At 40.2% G+C, this 21,721-nt stretch overlaps 1 protein-coding gene across 1 annotated transcript in view; it reads right to left on the bottom strand.

Annotated features, from left to right (window-relative positions):
* The window catches only part of Dnah7 (dynein axonemal heavy chain 7), a 256,781-nt gene that overhangs the window by 12,999 nt on the left and 222,061 nt on the right, over positions 1-21,721 (bottom strand). Inside the window, exons 58-63 of the mRNA XM_034497949.2 lie at positions 20,552-20,713; positions 17,933-18,118; positions 12,776-12,913; positions 7,883-8,113; positions 2,173-2,325; positions 475-652 (exon numbers count right to left, since the gene is read on the bottom strand). Of these exons, the coding sequence (XP_034353840.1) occupies positions 475-652; positions 2,173-2,325; positions 7,883-8,113; positions 12,776-12,913; positions 17,933-18,118; positions 20,552-20,713 (1,048 nt within the window). The remainder of the gene's footprint in view (positions 1-474; positions 653-2,172; positions 2,326-7,882; positions 8,114-12,775; positions 12,914-17,932; positions 18,119-20,551; positions 20,714-21,721) is intronic.

The raw sequence follows: 21,721 nt of genomic DNA, 5'->3' as shown, positions 1-21,721 counted from the left end.
TCTGTCTGTCTGTCTGTCTGTCTGTCTGTCTGTCTGTCTCTCTCTCTCTCTCTCTCTCTCTCTCTCTCTCTCTCTGTGTGTGTGTGTGTGTGTCCTTCTCTTTCTTTCACACACACATTATCAATAGCTGCAAGTACCAGAATAAAATATATTAACAGTAGAGGATACAGATATCAGGGATTTGAAAAGGTATGGCCTTTAAGAGACTCTTTCCTTTTGATTGCTCAAGGCCAACACAAGGTTATATATGACTAGCCTCTGTACTGCTACTTTGACATATGGTAAGTCTTGGAGGTGCAGAGAAGTGTACTTTTTATCCAAACTCATCTATTCATGTGCTTCTTGATTTGCTTCATGATTTGTTTCAGGGTATTATGTACATGATTGATTTTTGACAGCTGAGAAGATAAGCAAAGTTCTCTGCTTCTGTCCAGTGCACAGACAGGACCCAGGTCACTCTGCCGCCTCACTTACCATCCTCGGGAGCATTTTTATATTCCTTGTCATCCATCACTTCATAGTCAAACCCAAGAAGATCTATTGGAATCGTGAATTTTCTCGCATAGTTCTGCTGCGCACCAGTCAGGAAGGCTTGTGTGAAGAAGAAGCCAGAAAGCCAGAAGACTGGAGGAGGGCCAACCTCATACCATTGCTATAGTGGATCCAGACAAAAGTGATATAGCAATAGTTATAAATTTCCAATACAATACCAATGAGATGTATCTCCAAACATGACTATTACTTTTAAAGCAAAATGGCAAATGAAATTCAGTGAACATCAAGGCACACTCTTAAGTTTGAAAATAGAAGTATTTGGTTCTGACTCAACAATATCTCCATTACACTAGCTTGGGAATTACAATGCATGAGATACATGAAATGTAGATGGCTGTCTTATACACACCCAGTGGTTTCTCCAGAAATCCTTTATATCATTGTGAACATACTATAAACTCATTGTTTGAAAGCATGGCATGTTACATAGATGGATAGATCTCTATAAAGTCTGGCCATATGGTAATATTCACGCTATTTTTCTAATTAATTAACCACTGTTACCAAGTAGAATACTTTCTTGGAAGTTTTTCTTCTCACTTTTCTAAAACACCATGAAATCCAACATACTATTACAGAAAGAAATACAGTACTGTAAAAGAACACAAACAAGCATGGATGTAAGCAAGGATGGTGAATGCTTATGGTATTTAGAAATTTAATGACCCTTTAATTCTGTATTTATCTCATAGGTTTTGGTGATGAGCTGGCTGAATAGCAAATTATAGAAGCCTTTCTGAAGAACTGAATTAAAATCCTTTACTCAGAAGAGCCCACAGTCCAACCTCAGTTTCCAAGAGCCATCCTGGTCCTTTAGTATGCGACTCTGGTGGTACATCAGAGGGACTGTACTATAAAGAGGAGCTGCTCATTTTATTCCTGCAGGAAATTCCTCAATGTTTTTCTTTGTTTGTTTAAAGATTGTACCCGGCCTGGAATTCACTGTATAGTAGTGACTGTAGTAGTAGCACCAGATAGTAACATAGGTCGGTCTTTAACTTGAGGATGCTCTTCCTGCCTCAGGGTAAGATTTCACATATGAGCCACCATGTTAGGCTTTCCCATAGGTTTGTGTCATATACACAGTATCTATGTAATCAATGGCTTCTTCTGTATAGGGAAGCATCAATTGGCAGATAACTAGGACTGAGGATTCTACCCACTCGCCATATCCAGGAACAATAACCACTGAGGTAGGTCAGTGCTGTTTTAGACTGAGATGGCAGAGCTTGAAGGTTGCTAGGCAATGAAGACAGAGTTCCCCTCTTTGTAAGCTTGTCTGGCTTTCTAAGATGCTCTGCTACTGGGCTCTACTTAATGCTAAATAGTTCATGGAGAGTCAACATGCTAGAAGTTTCTCTCTCCAAAGGCTGTCGTTTACTTGAATGCCAAATTTCAAAAAACTTCCTACTTAAGATGCAGAATATATAATGTATATACATATATTTTTTGTATATATATAATTCATATATGTATGATATGTTATTGAATAGAGGTCATTTGGGCCTTGAATACTCAGGACTGTGCAGTGCCATTCCCCGCACACTCAGCATTCTGATGAGAAAAGTGAAGCCAGAGGAAATTAGTTGGCAGCAGTGTGCATGTGGATAAAGTCACCTGCAGGAATTTTAGTCTTGCGAGGAAGTCATTCACATAGCTGCCGAGAGGCTTCAGGCTGGGGTAGGATTTACCCATCCACATTCCTGGGATTTTGACATTTAGGATGCTGCTGACCACTTCCTCCAGCTCTGTAGACATCACAACGAGTCCCTGAAACACAAGAGAAGACACAACAGACGGTGACCTTGGCCGGGGAGGCCCAGCCTTTAAAGCTTTCTTCACGGTTGCCTTTGCTCACAAAAGGAAGATTTGTTTGAATTTGTGAGGCAGGCATAGAGCTTTTCAAACCTTCCTTAGAAAAATAGGAATGGTTTCTCTAGTCAAATTTTAGTGGAAAATCTTAACCAATACATGGCTATTCAGTAGCTACTGGATCACAGTCTACTTTTCATTTGATTTACCTGCTCGTTGAAGGCAAGTTGGTATAGGTCCCCTAGCCTAGCTTCTTAAAGTCACAGTGACAGGTACAAAACTAGAAAGCATATTATGAAGTACTCTAGAAACTCAAAGCAGTCTGAAATTCAACCTGAGTGCAGCTGCTCTTGTTATGTTCTGAATACTCCCATGTGTGAATGCTGAATCCCGGGGGCTCTTCACATTCTTGCTTTAGGAAATCTAACAAGAAGTAACTTGAGAGAATCAGTTCATTTTTTTGTTACCAATAAAGTTTAATTTTCAAATTAATATTTATTTACTTGTATGTTTATTTGTTTGATCTTACATTTGGGCCATATTTTATTTGTCATTTCTGCTAAAAAAAAAAAAAACAAATTGAACCAACTTGAAGATTTTAGAGTAAATTCACTAGATTAAATGAACGTATTTAATTTGCCTTTTTGATGACCCCCCACACACAACACCCACCCTGTGAAACAGCAGTACTTTAGGACTCTGTCTGTTTTAAAGTATAAGTCCAGAAAGTCTAAACAGCAACAGAGAAAGGAGTCTAACCACAGAGTGTGGAGGCTCAAAAGCAACCCCTAATGGCCAACACAGCATTTAGGCTTTTGCAGTACTTTAACTCAAACCTAAGGTTTGGATATGCTAAGCAAGTGCTATGCCACTCTCTATGTCCTCAGCCGCTCTAGATGCTGCTAAAAATCAGGCATGATGGCTGTGATAAAAGAAAAGAAATTTAAAACCTAGTTTACGAAGTAAATTCTTAGGTGTCTTCCTCAAAGCTACATACCCTCAGCCTTGAATGTAACCTGGAAATCCCAACAACCAACAACACAACAACAATAACAAAACAGAACAAAAAGCAAATGCTAACAAGCCCCAAAATGGGGATAGCATGTAGCTATGTCAGTTATCACACTGGAACCAAGCATTAAATGACAGCATGCTTGGAAGAAGAGACCCCCTTGAAGCTAGTTTTGATCTTCTAGGTAAGAAGCAGAAAGAGCCACATCCAGGAGAAACACCTGATGCTGATGCTGGTTTTTTGCCAAACAATCTAGCCAAGAGCACACTGCAGTGAGGGCCATAGTCAACTGTCATCAGTGCCATTACACTGTCCTCTGTGCGTGTCCTATTCCTAATGCAGAGTGGACAACTAGGCACTATATATAAACAGGCCACAGGAGGCTTCCAACAATGGTCTTCAGCTCAGCATCCAGTTGTTAAACACAAAGAGGGCTACAGATATGTATTCCTTGTGTCATTTTGGTAATCTCTCCTGTTAACTCACTGGGATAAACTATTCATGACACAGACCTCAGACCTATTGTGCTCTCCTGCCCACCCATTACAAGTAAAGACTTCCTTACCTATATTTTTAAAAATATTTCAGAACTGGGGATTTTTTGTATATATATAATGTTAGGGGTGAGGCTCAAGTCTAAACAAAATATTATTTATTTTCAAATAAGTTTATTTTTGCCCTATATAATAGCTATTTTTACATAACATTTTCAGTGTTCCTACATTCTGACTATGAGGGCTGTTATGTAATTTTGCATGTGTAGGGCCGCATCTGCAGTTGTAGATCTTGGGAGTTTGGAACACTTCAGATCACATATTCTCAGCCTATAAAACAGTAATTTAGAGTCTTGTTCTTTCTCCCTTTTTTTTTTAGTCATCTTTGTTGAATCTTTAAATAATGACTGCGGCTTTTCGTACTTTTATTAGATGTTTATTTTGTATTTCACTAAATTCATGTAGTTTTTTGCTTTTCAGATACATAGATAGATAGGGAGAGAGAGGTATGTTCTATTGTTGGTCCATTACGATTTAATGAAAATTATGCTTAATTTTTTCATGTTTTTTTTTATTTAATACATGATTTCTCCCTTCTTCTTCCTCTCTCCAAACCCTCCTATATAATCCTCCTCACTCTTTCAAATTCTTGGCCTCTTTTTTTCACTATATGTGGTTGCAAGTATATACTTATATCTATATACATATATATTCCTAAAAACAACATTTCTGTAGGATGTTACTTGTGTGTATGTTTTCAGGGTGACCATTTGGTATTGGATAACCAACTGGTGGGCTCGTTACATTTCAATTTTCACTGATTTTTTTTTTCTAGGCAGTAAGTTGCTATTGTTATAAATATATGTAAATTGCACATTGGCTCTTTGTAATTCACTCCTAAGTTAATTGCGCGATGATCACAGAATGTAGCCTGATAAGAGACCCATTTTCTCTTACAGAGCTATGCTGTTTTCACATGGTAAACGCTTCCAGATCCTCCATGTGAACTTGGATAATATATGGCACTATCATCACACTCAGCGTTCAGAACGCCACTGTGTCATTTTATAGATGGGTTGTTCCGTCCTCCCATGCCCCACTGCTGCCCTCCCTGCTGCCTCTCCTCTTCAGCCCTAGGTTTTAGATTTCTTTCTTCTGGCATTGAAGGTAAAAGGCATCCCTTTCTTTGTTTAAGAGAAATAATGTACTTATTTTTAATCTATTTCATTTAAATATTTAAAATCAAACCTAAGCAAAGTAGCATGATTTTCCTTGGGCATACTGCTAACTGCATTCTATAAATTCTGACAAAAAAAAATCTTCATTTAATACTAAACCTTTGAAAATACTACAATATGACATCTCATTTTTTAAAAAAAGATAGGGACTGGATTCTTAAAAGAGAGTCACTAAATGTCACTACAGTGAGAGAACGCTGAGAGCCAATGCTGAAGAGAGAACCCTGAACACACATAGAAACTTGATCCTGCTGCAGCCTGGACCTGAAAAATCACATCGTGGGGACCACTAACAGTGCTGCAACTTTGCCTGCTCATTCTTTACGATGGTAAATTAAAACTATCGCTCTCTAGTGGGGTAATTATACTGCACTTTGTAAAACGATGTCTTTGTTGTTAGAAAGAGTGTCATGAGTTGTTAAGAGAAAAGTGATAGAATGTAAGCAAGTTAATTTCAAATAATTTATTAAATATTTGTATGTACAGATCAATGAAAGAGAAAAGGGAGAGAGGCAATGTAAGGGGGTGGGTTGGAAGATAGAGAACGTGTCAACTTCAGGCAGATAGAACCTTACTGAGCATATGCCCATTTTAAAAATACCAAGTTGAGTAGCAACACACATAGTTCTGCAGCGTTATTTACTAGTGTATCCTGGCACGGGTCTACACCAACAGCTTTGTCTGTCTTCCTCATTCTGTGGACATCTTCCTGTGCATATTCTAACAACTGTTGGATAATACTTGATTTGCACTGTTTGCTATTAAAATAATGCAGCCTTTGACACTCCTGTACTGTGTCCTTGCATGCAGTACATGTATAAATATATATCAGGATGAAGGATATCTCATTTTTAATGGACACTGCCAAGTTGTGCCTCAAAGAGGCTGTACCAGTTTATATTTTCAGAGATGTGAGGATGCTGATGACTGACAGTGAGCGTGAATACTGTCCACGGACTATGCACCATTGGCTGGTGGACTTTGAAACATCATATAGTCCTCTTCTGTTTAATTTTAGTTGGCCTTTTTTATAATTTCATTTTTTTTGAAAAAAATTATATGAGCGTGTGTTTCTGCATGCGTATGCCTCATATAATAAAGTATCAGTAGAGGCCAGAAGAGAGTGTGCGACCCTTTGGAGTTGGAGTCACAGCTGTGAGCTGCCTGTCACACATAACTTGGAACCAAACTTGGGTCGTCTGCAAGAGCAGCAAGTGCTTTTAACATTGAACTATTTCTCCAGGCTCCAGTTTTCAATTTGTAGTAATGTTAAAAATAAATATTAAACCAGTTACCTACAATTTCTTTTAAGTTCTTTAATAGGACAAATTTTTTTTAAATTAATGAAATTATTGAAAAAATATGGTCCACATATACCTTTGTTAAACTTATTATAGTATTTATGTTACATTTATATATAAGAAATAGATTTTGTCCTATTGTACAAATAATGATTTATAAGTTTGAAATTACCCTTTTCATGATAACAATCTTTAAAAACCACATATATACTATCAACTTTGATGTATAACTTTACCCAACTAAATTGGTTGGACTAGTTTGCCAAGACAAAGAGATAAGAGAGGAGTGTAAAGTGTGGCTACATGGCTACCTCAGCCACAGAGGCCATTGCAAGTTAGCATTTTCAATTTTGGATTATTTTGCCAAATTAAGAGAACATTTAGAGAATGGTTAGAGTTGCCTCTAGGAAAGAAACTATACCACACTCACAGCAGTTGCGGGAGGTAGTGAACAGAGGAAATTGATTCCAAAATATGCTATGCTCATCAGTGCTACCAAAATATCTGAGGTAATTTATGAATTCTATTTCTGACTGCAATCAACATATTACAGACTGGAAGTTATACCCACCCTGACTTCCCCCTTGGACTCTCATGCATGCAATTAATAACGATCTCTCCACTGACTCTAGGAAACACTTCAAAAGTAACTTGATTATATTTCTTAACTTTCTCCCTCAAACATCCCCTTTCCAAGACCTTCTACTTGCTTAGGCTACACACCTGGGAGTGTCCCCGGCTCCTCTCTGGCTCACTCCTACGTCAGTTTCCAGTTGCCCTAATGACACATAGATGGCCATTTCTCTTCACCTCAATGTTCCCGCCACGCTCAGCTGGGACACCTCACCTAAGTTCTCTATCCTTCTGCTTCCCTACAATCCGATCTGACCACAGTAGGAATGAGTTTCAAAATATGTGAAGTATCATTATTGCCTGAAAACTCTTCATGCCTTTGTATTTTGAAATAAAATTCAAGATTCTAGCCATGGCTGACAAGGCCATTATGTACCTGGTCATGCACACAGACAGAGACAGACAGACAAACACAAATACACACACACACACACACACACACACACACACACAGAGGCACATGAATACACATGCACAAGTACATACACACAAAGACATACACAAACAAATGCAATAACATAAATCTTCGGCTAGTTTGTATACATTTAATGTCTTCCTTATCCACATTGCTGACACGTAAGCATGTTCTCCTTAAGACGCAATGCCTCCTTAGCAGGCACCCTTCCCCGTATACTGTGTTGTCTAGCATTCCCTCTGTACTTTTATATCTCTTTATTAACTGTTATCCCCAGAATTCTATAAGCTAATAAAGTTCAGGGGCTTGTTTTCTATATTTTGGATCAAGAATAATGCTTGCCAGTGCCTGAAACTAGTGAACATTTGCTAAATTGATGAAGGTGCTTTAACTTAGTGATTCTTTTGCTCAGTTCACCTTACCTTGATTGCTTTTTGAATATTAATGCATGACTCTCTTATGGTTATCAGCAACTTATTGAAACGCCCCATCTCTTGGACAAGGACAGTGTTCATGCTCTGAGTATAGGTTGTTGGGTATCTCCTCATGGCAGATTCAATATCAAAGTTGTTTGGAAGTTTACCCAGGATATCTCCGGCAACGTCATTTACTACTTCATCTGATGACTTTGTTCCAGAACCTGATGAACGAGACTGAAGAATTCAAACAATTACAAACATCCTCACAGAGGTCAAAGAGCAGCTGAGAGGGGAAAACTGTTGAGTAAATCGAAGAACGAATCTATCTGTTGTATTGATAATTCTTCACACACAAGGTTTATGGAAAGGATCCTAAGAGCTGTGGGGAATGGAATTTTGAGAGATGATTGTTGAGACAAGAGGAGGAAGAGCATGTAATGAACCCAGAGAAGCAGGACCTTAGGGAATGTCTGTACATCCCACTGTCTGGTGCCCTCCACTGAGCGGCTGGCCAATGACAAACACCAACACCCATGAGAAGGGGATGTGAGTGTGTCTTGAGAAAGCTTGCCACAAAATCTATTTGCCAATAATTGATGCACATCGGCTGCCAAGGGTAGAGATACAGCTTTCTCCTTGAGCCTGTAGGGCAAAGAAAATAAGTTCACTCCCTCAAGGTGGCTCAGAGTTACAGAGAAAAGGTGGGCATTGGTGACTCCCCTCGGAAACTAGGAAGGAGCATCTGATGTAATTTGTGTTTCATATGTTTATAGTGACATCTCATAAATGAATCTATATTTTCTGGAATGACTTTTTTTTAAAAAGTCTGAGAACAAATATACTCCTGAGGGGTTGTCTGCTGGGGGGCAGGGGTGGGGGGGAAGAAGCACTATTAAAATACAGTTGACAAGCTCACATTTTTCTAGTCCAAGAAAACTGACTTCAGTCCCCTTCCTATTTTACATTTCTTGGTTTCTTTACAATAATATTGAACTTTCTATTCTGTGAACACTATCATTTTAACTTAGATTTCTACCTACCTGTCACACACCACTAGAGGAGTTTATAAAATCTGACAATAAAGGAATTAAATGTTAGAAAGTTTTAAATACCTGCTAGTCAAGAAGAAGAAGGAGAAGAAGAAGAAAGAAGAAGAAGAAGAAGAAGAAGAAGAAGAAGAAGAAGAAGAAGAAGAAGAAGAAGAAGAAGAAGAAGAAGAAAGGAGGAGGAGGAAGAGGAGGAGGAGGAGGAGGAGGAGGAGGAACTATTTCCATAAATAATTATTTCTTATAGTCCTATGGTACTTAGTTTACAATTAATATTTAAAACAAATAATAGAAGGAAAAAATATACTGAATATTGGGCCCAGACTAAATGAAATCTCTCTTTCTTTTTATTTCGTTTACAGAATAATTTGCATAAATGCATTAGAAATCATTCTGTTTTCTACTAAGAGCTGCACCTTCCCACTAAAACATAGAAAACACAGAACCTATAAAAAATCACATACACACACACACACACACACACACACACACACACACACACACTCACGAGATGAGGCCTATAACCAACCAAAAATGTAGGAAAACTATTTCATCTCAGACATCCTTCTTACCTTCCTGGAGCCACACAGTTGGGGGTTGCAAGGTTTGAAAAGCGGTGCCCACCCGTGTGAAGCATCCAGAGCTACTTTGTAACTACAAAGCTTACAAGCTTAGCTTTCCACTGCCTTCCCTTAGTGCTTGCCCCGTCACCACTCACAGCTTCTTCCTTCCCTTTTCTACCCATCCTGGCAATTGAAACTGTGGCCTTACAGGTGCTAAGCCAGTGGCTCTCGTCCTGTAGATCGTGACCCCTTTGTTGGGGGTTGGTCGAACAACCCTTTCGCAGGGGTCACCTAAGGCCATCGGAAAAACACAGAGATTTACGGCACAATTCGTAACAGTAGCAAAATTACAGTTAGGAGGTAGCAATAGAAATAATTTTATGGTTGAAGGCACTGTATCAAACGAGGAACTCTATCAAACAGTCTCAGAATTAGGAAGGTTGAGAAGCATTGCTCTAGACAAACACTACACATGGTTTCGCTCCCCCTTTCCACTATTTAGTTTGAAACAAAGGAGAAGCTGGAGAAAGGGCTTGGCAGTTGAGAGCGCTTGTTGCTCTTGCTGAGGACTCAAGTTCAGTTCCCAGCCTCAGGTTGGAAGGTTCACAACAGCCTGTAATTCCAACTCCAGGGCATCTCACTCCATCTTACCCACATACACAGGCACAGACTTACACCAAGCAATACATATTCAAAAGGCAGGGTGCCTACAGGAGGAGGAGGAGGAGGAGGAGGAGGAGGAGGAGGAGGAGGAGGAGGAGGAGGAGGAGGAGGAGGAGGAGGAGGAGGAGGAGGAGGAGGAGGAGGAGGAGGAGGAGGTGGTGGTGGTGGTCTCCCAGGCAGGCCTTGAACTTGAGATGCTTCTGGTTTGGGCTCTCAAATGCTGCCACTGGGGGTTCAGTTGCCTCACCTGGTTCAGCTGTCTTCCTTTTATTGAGTAAAGATGAGTGGGCTCTATTTTAAAAGAGACCTTGCAGAATTTAGCCTTTTCAGAGAGTCTACAGCATATTGGTTTTATAATTTTCCTTTTTTTAAAAAATTACTTTTATTTGTCTATAGTCCAGTTGTTACCTGCCTCCTGGTCTGCCCTCCCACAGTTCCTCATCCCATTCCTCCTCCTCCCCACTGTCTCCAAGAGGATGTATTCCCCTACCCCCTGCCAGGCCTCCCCACTCCCTGGGGCCTCAAGTCTCTGGAGGGTTAGGGGAGTCTTCTCCCACTGAGGCTAGACCAGGCAGTCCTCTGCTGGACCAGCTCCTGTATGCTGCCTGGTTGGTGGCTCAGTTTCTGAGAGCTCTCAGGGGTCCAGGTGAGTTGAGACTGTTGGTCTTTTTATGGGGTCTCCCTCCTTCTTTCAGCCTTTCCCTAATTCAACCACAGGGGGCCCCAACTTCATTCTAATGGAATTTTCCTTCTTAAAATAAGGTGTGACCATTAAGCATAAGCAAAAGATCACTGATAAAAATTACACTCTTGATTCTGCTATCTGCCTCTTGCGTTTTTCTCCGAGACATGTTTTGGCTAAGACCATTAGTACAAAAGTCTTGTTAGCATTCCTTAGCTCACGGAGCTCTGCAGTTCTGGTCTCTGCCTCTGAGTTGTGACTCAGGAGCCACTGCCTACCCATTATGAGAGTCACACTTGCCAATCTGAGTCCACAGACTATGAAATAGACTTTTTAATCACATACTGAGGAGATACCCGTGTATTCAAACGTATTGGTTTGGTTCTGAGTCATTTTCTGTTGGAAGGAGCTCACTGTTTTATGGGTTCTGCAATGTGACACACACCAGCGAGTTTAAATAAAGCCAAAGACACTGAAATAATCCTGCCGTCAGAATATCACACATGACAAGTAGCTAATGCTCCTCGGGACTGTCTTATTTGTGTTTGTCCATGTGCTCTTGTGAGTACTCTGGCAAGAACAGGTTTTCATGTCATCAGTGTGGGAAACGAACATTAAAATAGCTTTTAATGGGCATACTAACAGAAGCTAGAAATACAGGCTTTGTAGACATACACATTTATAACACACCCCATATCCTCCTGACTCTTGGCCTTTTCGGCATCTTAGGCCTGACCCATCCACAGAATCTAGAAGAGTGAAGGACAGCAGCTTAGAACACAGGTTCTGGAGCCGAACAGGTGAGGGTCACATGGTTTGGCTTTGAGTGTAGGCTTGAAACCGAATTCCCCAGCTCTGGTCAAACTACTTAATCCTCTTGTGCCTCAGTTTCCTATCTATAAAATGGGATTTTTTTTAAGACCCCTCATTCCTTGGGTTGCTCTATTACCACAAAGACAGGTCTCCAAGTAGTGCTATGGAGGGGCCAGCTCTGTGGGAACATGAAGCGTCACTACTTCACTCTGAGGGGCCATAAAAACAACTGCATCTTCCCAACTGAACACTCAGGCATCCTTAGTGTATTCAACCTCCATGGAAACTTGTGGCACCTAGATTAATTTGCTTCCAAAAAATTACCAAAAAGGTGAGGTGAGGTTACCCTCTAAATGAGAGAGAGAGAGAGAGAGAGAGAGAGAGAGAGAGAGAGAGAGAGAGAGAGAGAGAGCGCCTCTCATTGAATTCAGGATTAACAACTGTTTAACTCACCGACTGCTGCCCATATTTAAGATTTCACCCTTCTGCCCACCTGGGTACATTTGTTCCACCTGCAGGGCTCCGTGCCCTCCAGTGCCTATTACCCATAAACTCTTTACTAAATGTGTTTTTTAATATTGCTATCATATATTTAAATGTTATGAAATCTAGTAAAAATAAAAGTAAAAAAAAGGAACTTTTTATGCCAGCTAGGTAAAATGTCCTTGGATAGTAAATAAAGATGAATCTTAAAATAAGCAACTGCTGTTAAATCAGTAGGAGACTGGAAAATAAAACAGGTAAAATTCTGCACATGTCCTGCTCCCAGACTGCTTCTCAAGTATCTTTAATATGATGGTTTCTACCTAAGAAAGACAAAAGAAAGACAACATATGCTGTTTTAGAGGCAAGGCTCAGATATGAAGAAAGCAAAACAAAATGGAATCCCAAGAAGCAAGAGATTCAAAGAGATGCCTTTGTTCCACAACAAGACTGATGAAAAGAAAATGGCTGATGCCCACATTCTCTGTGCTGAGGGTGTAATTAAGGGATTTTGTGGATTTTTTTTTTCTTTTGCTTTGAGAGCTTCTTCACTCTGGCAGTTTTGTAGGAGCCTCTGCTGGACGGTAGGGCAGGCACATCTGTGCTGGCTTGGCCCAGGAGCCAGGCATCCTCACTCAATACACACCTGGGTAAGAAGAATGTTATCAAACAGCAGCTGCGTCTCTGACTGGTCCTTAGTGATGTCGGCGTTGGCATTCATCCCAAAGATTTCTGGTGCTGGGGTCAGTGGCAGAGTCTTCGTGTACTCGATGTAGCTTTTGTACTGCAGAGATAAGCGGCAGAAGTCAGGAGGTTAGACTCAACTGTGAGGTAGAACTTGGCAATGCTTTTCAGTCCTCAGTCATGGACTGGATGAGCCTGTGAGAATGAAGACTGCACGATTTCCCTTTCTTTTCAGCCGGGGACAATGGATAAACAAAGATAGGCAAATTTAGAGAGGAAAGTTTAATGTCTAATTATTATAATATTTTTAACAAGGAAAGAGATGTCATCTAGGAATAGAGACAATATGAAGAAATATGACAACAGGAGATAGAAACTGGTCAGGTGGGTGGGGATGAAGTCTGTTCTGAGGACGTCCAGAAGAGAGTTCTGCCTCCATTTCCTCTTCTTAGAACTAAGCAGCTCTGCCTAGAGCTGACTAACCCCACAGGAATCCCCTAGAGGCTGTGTGGGAGCTGACTAACCTCCAGGAAGCACCAGTTCACTTCCTTTCCAATGCCTCAACTCCATTTCTGCATAAATCCTTTAAGTAGTCCCCAGCCTCAAAGCTCATTGGTAAGTATTCCCAGGGCCTCTGCTCCACCTTTTCTCTTTCCTCCCCACCCTCTCTCACCACCTACAATCCCTCGGAAGCCCCCACCTATGAATCTATAAAACACTCTCTAAAACTCACCCTCTGTAAGTGTATGTGGATTTCATTCTCCAAATTTGAAAGACAAGACCCTTAAAAGCCACTGACTCCGAGCAGTTTTGGTGGCTGCCACTTCTCCAGGGTGCTGGTCCCCCAAGACAAGCTTACTAAGAGCTGAGAAAGGTTCTATCACTGTCCAAAACACCCCAATATTTCTGTATTGCTGGACAAATTTTGTATTACATTTTTCTGGTGACTTCTTTTGGTGTGTGTGCTGAGGTCTGTTTGTTTTTTTAAGGTTTTTATTTTTGGTTTTTGTTAGGTTGGTTGGGTTGCTGTTGCCTGGGTTTTTGTTGTTTCTTTGTTTTATATTTGTTTGGTATTTTTTATTTGTTTTGTTTTTGAGACAGGGTTTCTCTGCATAGCCCTTACTGTCCTGTAACTTGCTCTATAGAACAGGCTGGCTTCCAACTCAGAGATCTGCTTGCCTCTGCCTCCACAGTTCTGGGACTAAAGGTGTGCACCTGGCTAGCCTTGAACTCTTAACTCTTGCTTTAGCCCCATGAGTGCTGGGATCACAGGTGTATCTTCTACATGTACCTTGCTGATGACTATTCATAGTTTATCATAACTAAAATAATCTTTTCTGGTTTATTCCAGTTTTCTCTCATCATGGAAAATAGACCTAAATTTAGAAATAAAGGTTATCTAAATTTTGTCATCCTGAGATAACCATCATTAATATTACATATCCTTTTATTCATATGTACATACATTTTATATTTATATGAACATGTACCAAAATTTATAGTAACTGAATCTGAAAAGATGGTTCAATAGTTAAGAGTATTTGTTGATCTTGCAGAGGACCAGGGTTCAGTTCTCAGCACCCACAGCAGGTGGCTCACAACAGCCTAAAATTCCAGTTCCTGGGGATCCAATATATTCTTCTGGCCTCTGGTATTGCACACACATGAAACAGTTACATATAGGCAAAACACTCATACACATAAAAATAAATAAATCTTAAAATAAAGAAGAACTTACTCTTTAAAAGTCATGTTTTCACTAATTCTCATATAATCACACATAAACATTCATGAACACATGGCACGGAGGTTTTGCCACTAATAGTTTTATGATGTAGGTCATGGACATACATTTTTTTTTTTTTTAACTCCCAACAATTCATCACTATTGCTCTTGGGTTATCAAGTGTTTTTGCATGACTCTTGTGTATGTGGCCTCAGGTTCATCCTTAATACATGTTATTTGATCCTGGGAATCAAATGGGAAACGACTTGAGTACACTGGAAAGCTTTTGAGAGCGACTGTGTGTATTATTTTGAAGAAAGTGCATGGGGCTAGAAGGAAAAGCAAAAGAGCAGGGCCTTGTGCCACAGTGCTTCTCTGCCTTCTGCTTTGGTGGTTTTTGTCAGGCCTATCAACCTTAGAGAATCTGCTTCCTGGTTTGAAAAGAATGATACAATGTTCATTTTGACACTGCTGTGAGATCATTACTTAGGACTAACTAAAAATAACTACGATATAAATGTTAATTATTACTTCTAATATTTTATGACCCCCATCAGGTGCATGCTCATTTTAATTGTGACAAGATATTTTTATGCAAACACCAAGCTCATAATGATAACATCTCAGGTCACCGAGAAAACTATCATACATCACAGTGAGTAGGAAACTCTAACTCCCTTTGCACATGGTGAACGGTCTGTTCATCTACAGCTTAGAAAAGCATGGGCCAGGATGAACAATAAAATTAAAAAGTCTTGTGGGAAATCAGCATTAAAAACTACGTCGTCACAATGCATAGACCACATGAAACTCAAGAGGAGGAAGGAAGACCAGAGTGTGGGTGTTTTGCTCCTTTTTAGAAGGAGTATCAAAATACTCAACCAGAGCTCCCAGGGGCTAAACCTCCAGCCTGAGAACAGAAAGGGAGGGACTCATGGCTCCACCTGTATAGGTAACTGAGGGTGGCCTTGTTAGTGGAAGTGGAGGGCCATGGTCCCGGAAAGTTTGGATCCCTAGTGTTGGGGAATTCGAGAACAGGGAAGCGGGATTGGGAGGATAGTGGGAGCACACCCTCATAAAAATTGGAAGAGGGGGTATGGGATAAAGGGTTTTGGGGGAGAATGGAAGAGGAGATAACAGTGAAAGGTAAATACGTAAAATATCCAATTTAAAAAAAAAAAAACAGATAATGGGTCTGGCAAAAAAAAAAAAAAAAAAAGATAGTTTACTTATTTCAAACAATTTTGCAAAAGTTTCCAGGACATGCTTATTAGCTAAGATCTTATTTTAAGCTCTTCACAAAAGAATTTAAGTCTGTGTTTAATATTTTCAAGAGAGATGCAAATCCTAATTTCCCTCAACAATTAATTGACAAAAGAGGAGTAATTTTACAAAAAGTAGAAGAAGCTATCATTAATCGATATATTATATAGATTGATTAATTGTTAGCTGTTTTATAATAGTCCTTTGATAAAAGAGATTATTAATAAAGATTTATATTTCTTTAAATAGCGTCTTTATGACTCTCTGAGGGTGGAAGGAGCATGCCTTGTTCACTTTTAACTTTCTAAAACTGAAAGCTCATGGCAAATCTGCTGCTGACTGCCTCTGGCATTGCTGAGAACAATAAAAACTATGCCACAGCTATGTGGAAGGACCCTCTTACCATTAAATGGAATGGCTAGGACCCAGTTCTCATATGGGGCCGAGGATTGATATGCCTGTTTGATACCACAGAAGGCACAGCTAAATTGCCACCAAAAAGATTAATGAAATAAATAGATACCCCCACAAAACCTGGCCCAATTATAAATAAGACGAATAACAATTGACATCCAGGGAAGAGAAATCTTCCTGAGAATTCCCTTCTTTTTTCCTTTCCAGGCAAAAATTAATCACCCATGATGTCTGCTGTTAGGGGTTCAAATCCTGATGCTGGCCTCCAGACTTATATTACTCAGACCTCCGATGGGCCTTTGACAAGGACATCAAACAGCTATAGATTGACATCACTAATCTGAAGAAATCCCTCGTTTTGCTGTCTGAAGTTATTTCCAAAAATTGCAAAGGACTTTATTGGGCTTGATTTACTCTTTTACAATAGAAAAGACTGTGTACAGCCCTTAAAGAAGAATGTTTCTTTTACATAGACAAAACAGGGATGGTTAAAGAGAGCATAAAAAAGCCAGAGAAGGTCTTGAGAAAAGACAGAGAGAGAAAGAGAAAAATGAGAGCTGGTACAAGAATTGGTTATCAACCTCTCCATGACTGTCAACCCTACTTCCTTCCATCTTGGGACCATTAATTGGGTTATTTTTGCTTATTTCCCTTGGTCCCTGGGCCTTAAATAGGCTGACTAACTTTGTGAAACAACAGATAGATAATCTGATAGCAAAATCTATTCAGATACATTATCATAAATTAGCTATGGAGGACCATGAGACTCAAGATGAGGTTGTTACTCTATCCAGAGTGTTCCCATGTCTCATATCCACCCAACCTAAAAGAGGGGACTTCTGCCCCTAGACCAAGCAGAGAGGGGCCACCCAGAACCCCCTCTGACTGGCGATCTGAATTCTTGCTTAGGCTGTGAGGCTAAGCACTGCAAGGGAATATAAATAAAAGTTAAAAATAGGTTTCTGGGTTCCCTGAGGGACAAGCCTGACTGCATAGGGGTTGATGTCAAAAGTATCCCCTCTCCAGGAAAAAGACATCGGGATGGGTATGGCCCTCATGCCTCACTGAACAATGACAGGAGGACCGGAGCCATTACAAAGTCCCCTTTAATTACTGGAGGTCAGGCCTCTATCCCCGCCTTGGCAAGATTAGAATCACCACAGCCCTTCTATACTTGGAGAAGGGAGGAGATGTCAGGAGCAGCCCTGCTTATACACTGAAGGTCTAAAATTAGCCATAAGCCTAAAATCAGCAATAGGCCTGACATACATGCCTGCTAACACAAAGTCTTGGGTCTCTATGGAAAAACACTGAAACAGATGGCTATAAACTATTGTAAACAGGCAGCTTCTGTGGAAATTTACCAGCCTGAGTAGTCATAGACCTTGTAAATAGGCAGCCTTGGTGGATAGTACCAACTTAGATACAGATAAGTGAATCACAGGCAGAGTCATAGTGACCTGTCCCCTGAACCTTAACCCAGCTGATACCCTGTTCTGAAAGATAACTGTACTCCCCCGAACACCTATGCTCCTGTGTCATCTCCTTCCCCACATCCTGCATTTTTGTGTTTATAACCCCTGTGTTAAAAAGTAAAAATTATGATTTGACAATAAAATAAAGATAGAAAAAAAAAAAACCCAAAAAACTATGTCATCAGTTCCCAGGAGTTTCGTGAGTTTCTGCTCATGGGTTTTTTAAAGGGGACGTACTTACATCACCAGAAGGAGGGACGAAATAGATGCCACTCGAGTCAAATTTGTATTGTGGATTTTGAACTAATTCTGTGCAGAAGAATTTGTTGAGAATGCTGCGCAGAGTGCGCCGGTCCCAGTCGTCGGTCACCCGGCCTCCGTAGTTACATTCTCCAGTCATGTAGCGGAGAGCATCATAAGGAAGTTCCTAAAATGAGAGCTGTAGTCACCAGCTGGTTAGCAGATACCAGCAGCACGGGGCATGGGAAGTGTCCCTGTTTGGCAACCACCGTTAAGCTAAACATCTTCCTCAAAGTTTGTAATAACATGACCGCTTTTTATATACTTTCCTGTTAATTATCGCTGATGTCCCCACAATCTTTCTCTTATTTCATTTCCATTCAGCCAATGCTCAGACCAAAACTCCTATATTCTGCCGTGACTTAATGATCAACCACATCATTTGAATTAATAATATTTTAAAACTATTATTGAGGGTCTTAGTTGTACATATTTCATTAACATTTGTTCCAACGTAAGTCAAGACTTTCCCTTCTCTCTCCTTCATTTAATATCTAAATCATCTCATGCCTTTCTCTTCCAGAGGTATTGTACCTCTGCCATGTTCCCTACTGAGGTTCGGTGACTAAAATCACAAGAGTAGTAGCACGACATCAAGTCAATGTTGAAAGCGTGATCGCTACTGTCTATCTGGGAGGATGCTAACAGGCTCTCTGGCTTTTGGTGATTCCAAGTGTTTGTTGCCTCATGACAGTGTAATTTCATCACACTTCCTACTTAACAGGGCTGTCTTCCGTGTGTGTGTGTGTGTGTGTGTGTGTGTGTGTGTGTGTGTGTGTGTGTGTTTCTTGGCCTGCAGAGCAGGATGGAGCTCTCAGCCTCTGCCCCAGTGCCATGCTCCCCACCATGATGACAATGGACCAAGCCTCTGAAACTGCAAGCCAGCCCCTGATTAAATGTTTTCTTACATAAGAATTGCCCTGTCATTGTGTCTTTCTACAGCAATGGAACGGTGACTAAGAGAACATTCCTTTTGATGGTGATCAAGTGCCTCTCAATGCCTACTTTACTGAGAGTATTTTTATCACTGATGAATATGGGATCTTGTCAATTTTTTTCTATAACTACTAATAGGATCTTGTGTTTTAAATTCTCTTTAGCATGTTGAAGCAGAGGATTTAATTTTTTAAGTGATAAACCAAACTTGCATACATAAACATATTTTTATTAACTCCTCATTATAGACTATATTTTAAGGTAGAATATAATATATTCTCCAGATATCCAAATTGCTAACTACCACTATTCCTCACTGGTTCTGTATAATTATCTTAGCTCAGATACCTCCCCCTTTGGAATTTATTTTGTCTTTATTATTAGTTCCTTTCCTTCTTTCTGGAGGTTTGATTACAAGGAAACAATGTACCCCACTCATGATTCATTTGAATGTTCTGCCCCTTGAAATATTCATCTTTATTAGTTTCTTGTTTGCTTTTATGGACATAGAATTTAAACCTCCCATTTTCCAAGCCAAAATTAAAAGTTTAGATTTTCTTTTAATATTCCAGTGATAGATTTAATTAAAGATATCCAGCTAAATTTGAATAAGATTCTGCCAAAATTTAGACAACTTGCTTTTAGAGGCAGGAAGAGGGTTTACAGAACAGTTTTTCATAGTTTCAAACTTGTTTATACCTAGTTGGCTAAGAGTAAAGCAGACATTCCATCATGCTCAATGTTTGATGTTGTTGAGAGAGTGGGAAGGCAAGACAGAGAAAGAGGGAGAGTAAAGGGGATTCCAGTGGAATGGAGGGGAGGAGAAAGGCTGGGAAGGAGGGAAGAAGGGGGGAAGAGGAACTGTGAAAAGTACCCTAGAGGTTGAGGTAGAAACAGTTCAAGCTCAACGTCTGCCTGGCCTACAGAGTGAGTTCAAGGCTAGCCAGGGTAAGGAAATCAAGTGGTGCCTCATGGGGAAAAAAAAGAAAAAAGAAAACATTGGGGTGGTGAGGCATGCCATTAATTCCACTTCTTGGTAGACTGAGGCAGGAGAATTTCCATGAGTTCCAGGCCACTACATAGAGAGACCCTATCTCAACAAGGAAACTAAACAAGTCCCAGAGTGAATCAGCCTCAGGGTGAAGAGCCTGGTGTGACATTAGGCTGTCTGGCCTCCTTCCAGAATTTAGTTCTCTTTTAAAATAGTTTTAGATAGTTTGTTTTCAGGCTCAAAAAATAAAAATTTCACTTCCCCAAAAATGAATTTATGCTCCAGAAAAGAAAACTGATCATCCTCTTGCCCCACACCACTTCCAACCCAGATAATTTAGACTCTTTTCATAACAAATATAACATCATTACTTTTTAAATCTCCACAGGTGACTATGTGTCAAAATAAATGATAAAACACAGGCTCCTTAGAGACAAACTGACATCCTAACTAGCTCCTAAAGCAGTTATAATTTCCTGTTATAATAACGTACTATTTAATAGGCTATTGGGAACTGCCTTGCAATTTATTTTATAAGAACAGAATTAATCAGAAGTCCCTGCTCACTGCACCAACACTTACAACATGATAAAGAGTAAAAAGGTAAGATCCTTGCTGTGATGTCTATGGTACCTCATACTGGTTCAGGAACATGTGGAGTTGCTGCACACTGATTCTTAGATCTGTCTCATTGAATTCATAAGGAATATTCCACCCTAGGGGTCCGAATTTTCGTCTCTCTTGTACCAAAGCATGAAAGAAACAGAGGCCATAAAGCAATTTCTTGAATTCTTCCTGTAATGAGAAGAAATTGTTTCATGACATTATTTTTTCTGTGAACATTGCATCAGACTTGCAATGTTTTTAAATTAGTATAGTTACATTCCTTTAATCCTTATAAATAATATGAGGCTCTTTTCATCCCCCAAATAACTAAAACACAAGTGTTTTCCCACAGATGTTTCAGGCAAAAATATGCCCATTCACACTCAAGTCCAATCAGCCCACATGGCTGTGTATACTAAGCTTTTAGGAAACAGAGCAAGTCCATCTAATTTAAATTTTACAGGTTTTTTGGGGTGTGTGTGTGGGGGGGGGGAGTGTTCTAACTGAAGCAACACAACACAAGAATTATGAACGCTATGTATAGTCCCAGACTATTGTGGAGAAATTTCAAAGGAGATAATTTGACCTAAATTGGCAGTTCCAAAACTTCAAGAATACAGAATGCTAACAGTAGAGCTTGAAGTAGGACTGTAGAATGATTTCCTCAGACATCGAAACTGCTATGCTAGGAGTCAGCTTGCTCCCCTCCTCCCTGGTGAAGGGCATGGGGACACAGTCATCCTCACTAGGAAGAGATCAGTGGGCCATCAGAGTTGACACTGACAACAGCTGGAAACTTTGGGAAAATGCAAAACTCAGACATGAAAAAAGAGCAGTCCACTGACAGAGGGTTGAAGATCAGAGGGAAACACTAGGTACACAGTCGAGCAGTGGGCCAACCTGGTAGAAATCCCAAGGAGGAAGGGATGCTGGTAAAGACAATGTGTACCATGTATTGAGGAAGCCTTACAGTAAAAGCCAGTCTGAAGGGTACACTGGAGAGCCTGAAACAGACTAGATCAGAGGTAGGGTCGGTAGGGGATGAGGAGGAGTATTGCCCCAAACCCATGCCCAGATCATAAAGTCCCAGCTAAGATCAGGAATATCTGCCCCTTCCTGTTTCAAAACCACTCTGAAGTGAATGGTACCAACAGCTGTTAGCTGTGTCATAGGTCATGAAAAGGAAGATGGCAGTTC

The sequence above is a fragment of the Arvicanthis niloticus genome, chromosome 3 (genome assembly GCF_011762505.2).
Source record: "Arvicanthis niloticus isolate mArvNil1 chromosome 3, mArvNil1.pat.X, whole genome shotgun sequence".
Classification (NCBI taxonomy): Eukaryota; Metazoa; Chordata; class Mammalia; order Rodentia; family Muridae; genus Arvicanthis; species Arvicanthis niloticus.
The sequence above is the reverse complement of the archived record's forward strand: the minus strand, read 5'-3'. Positions and strand labels throughout refer to the sequence as shown.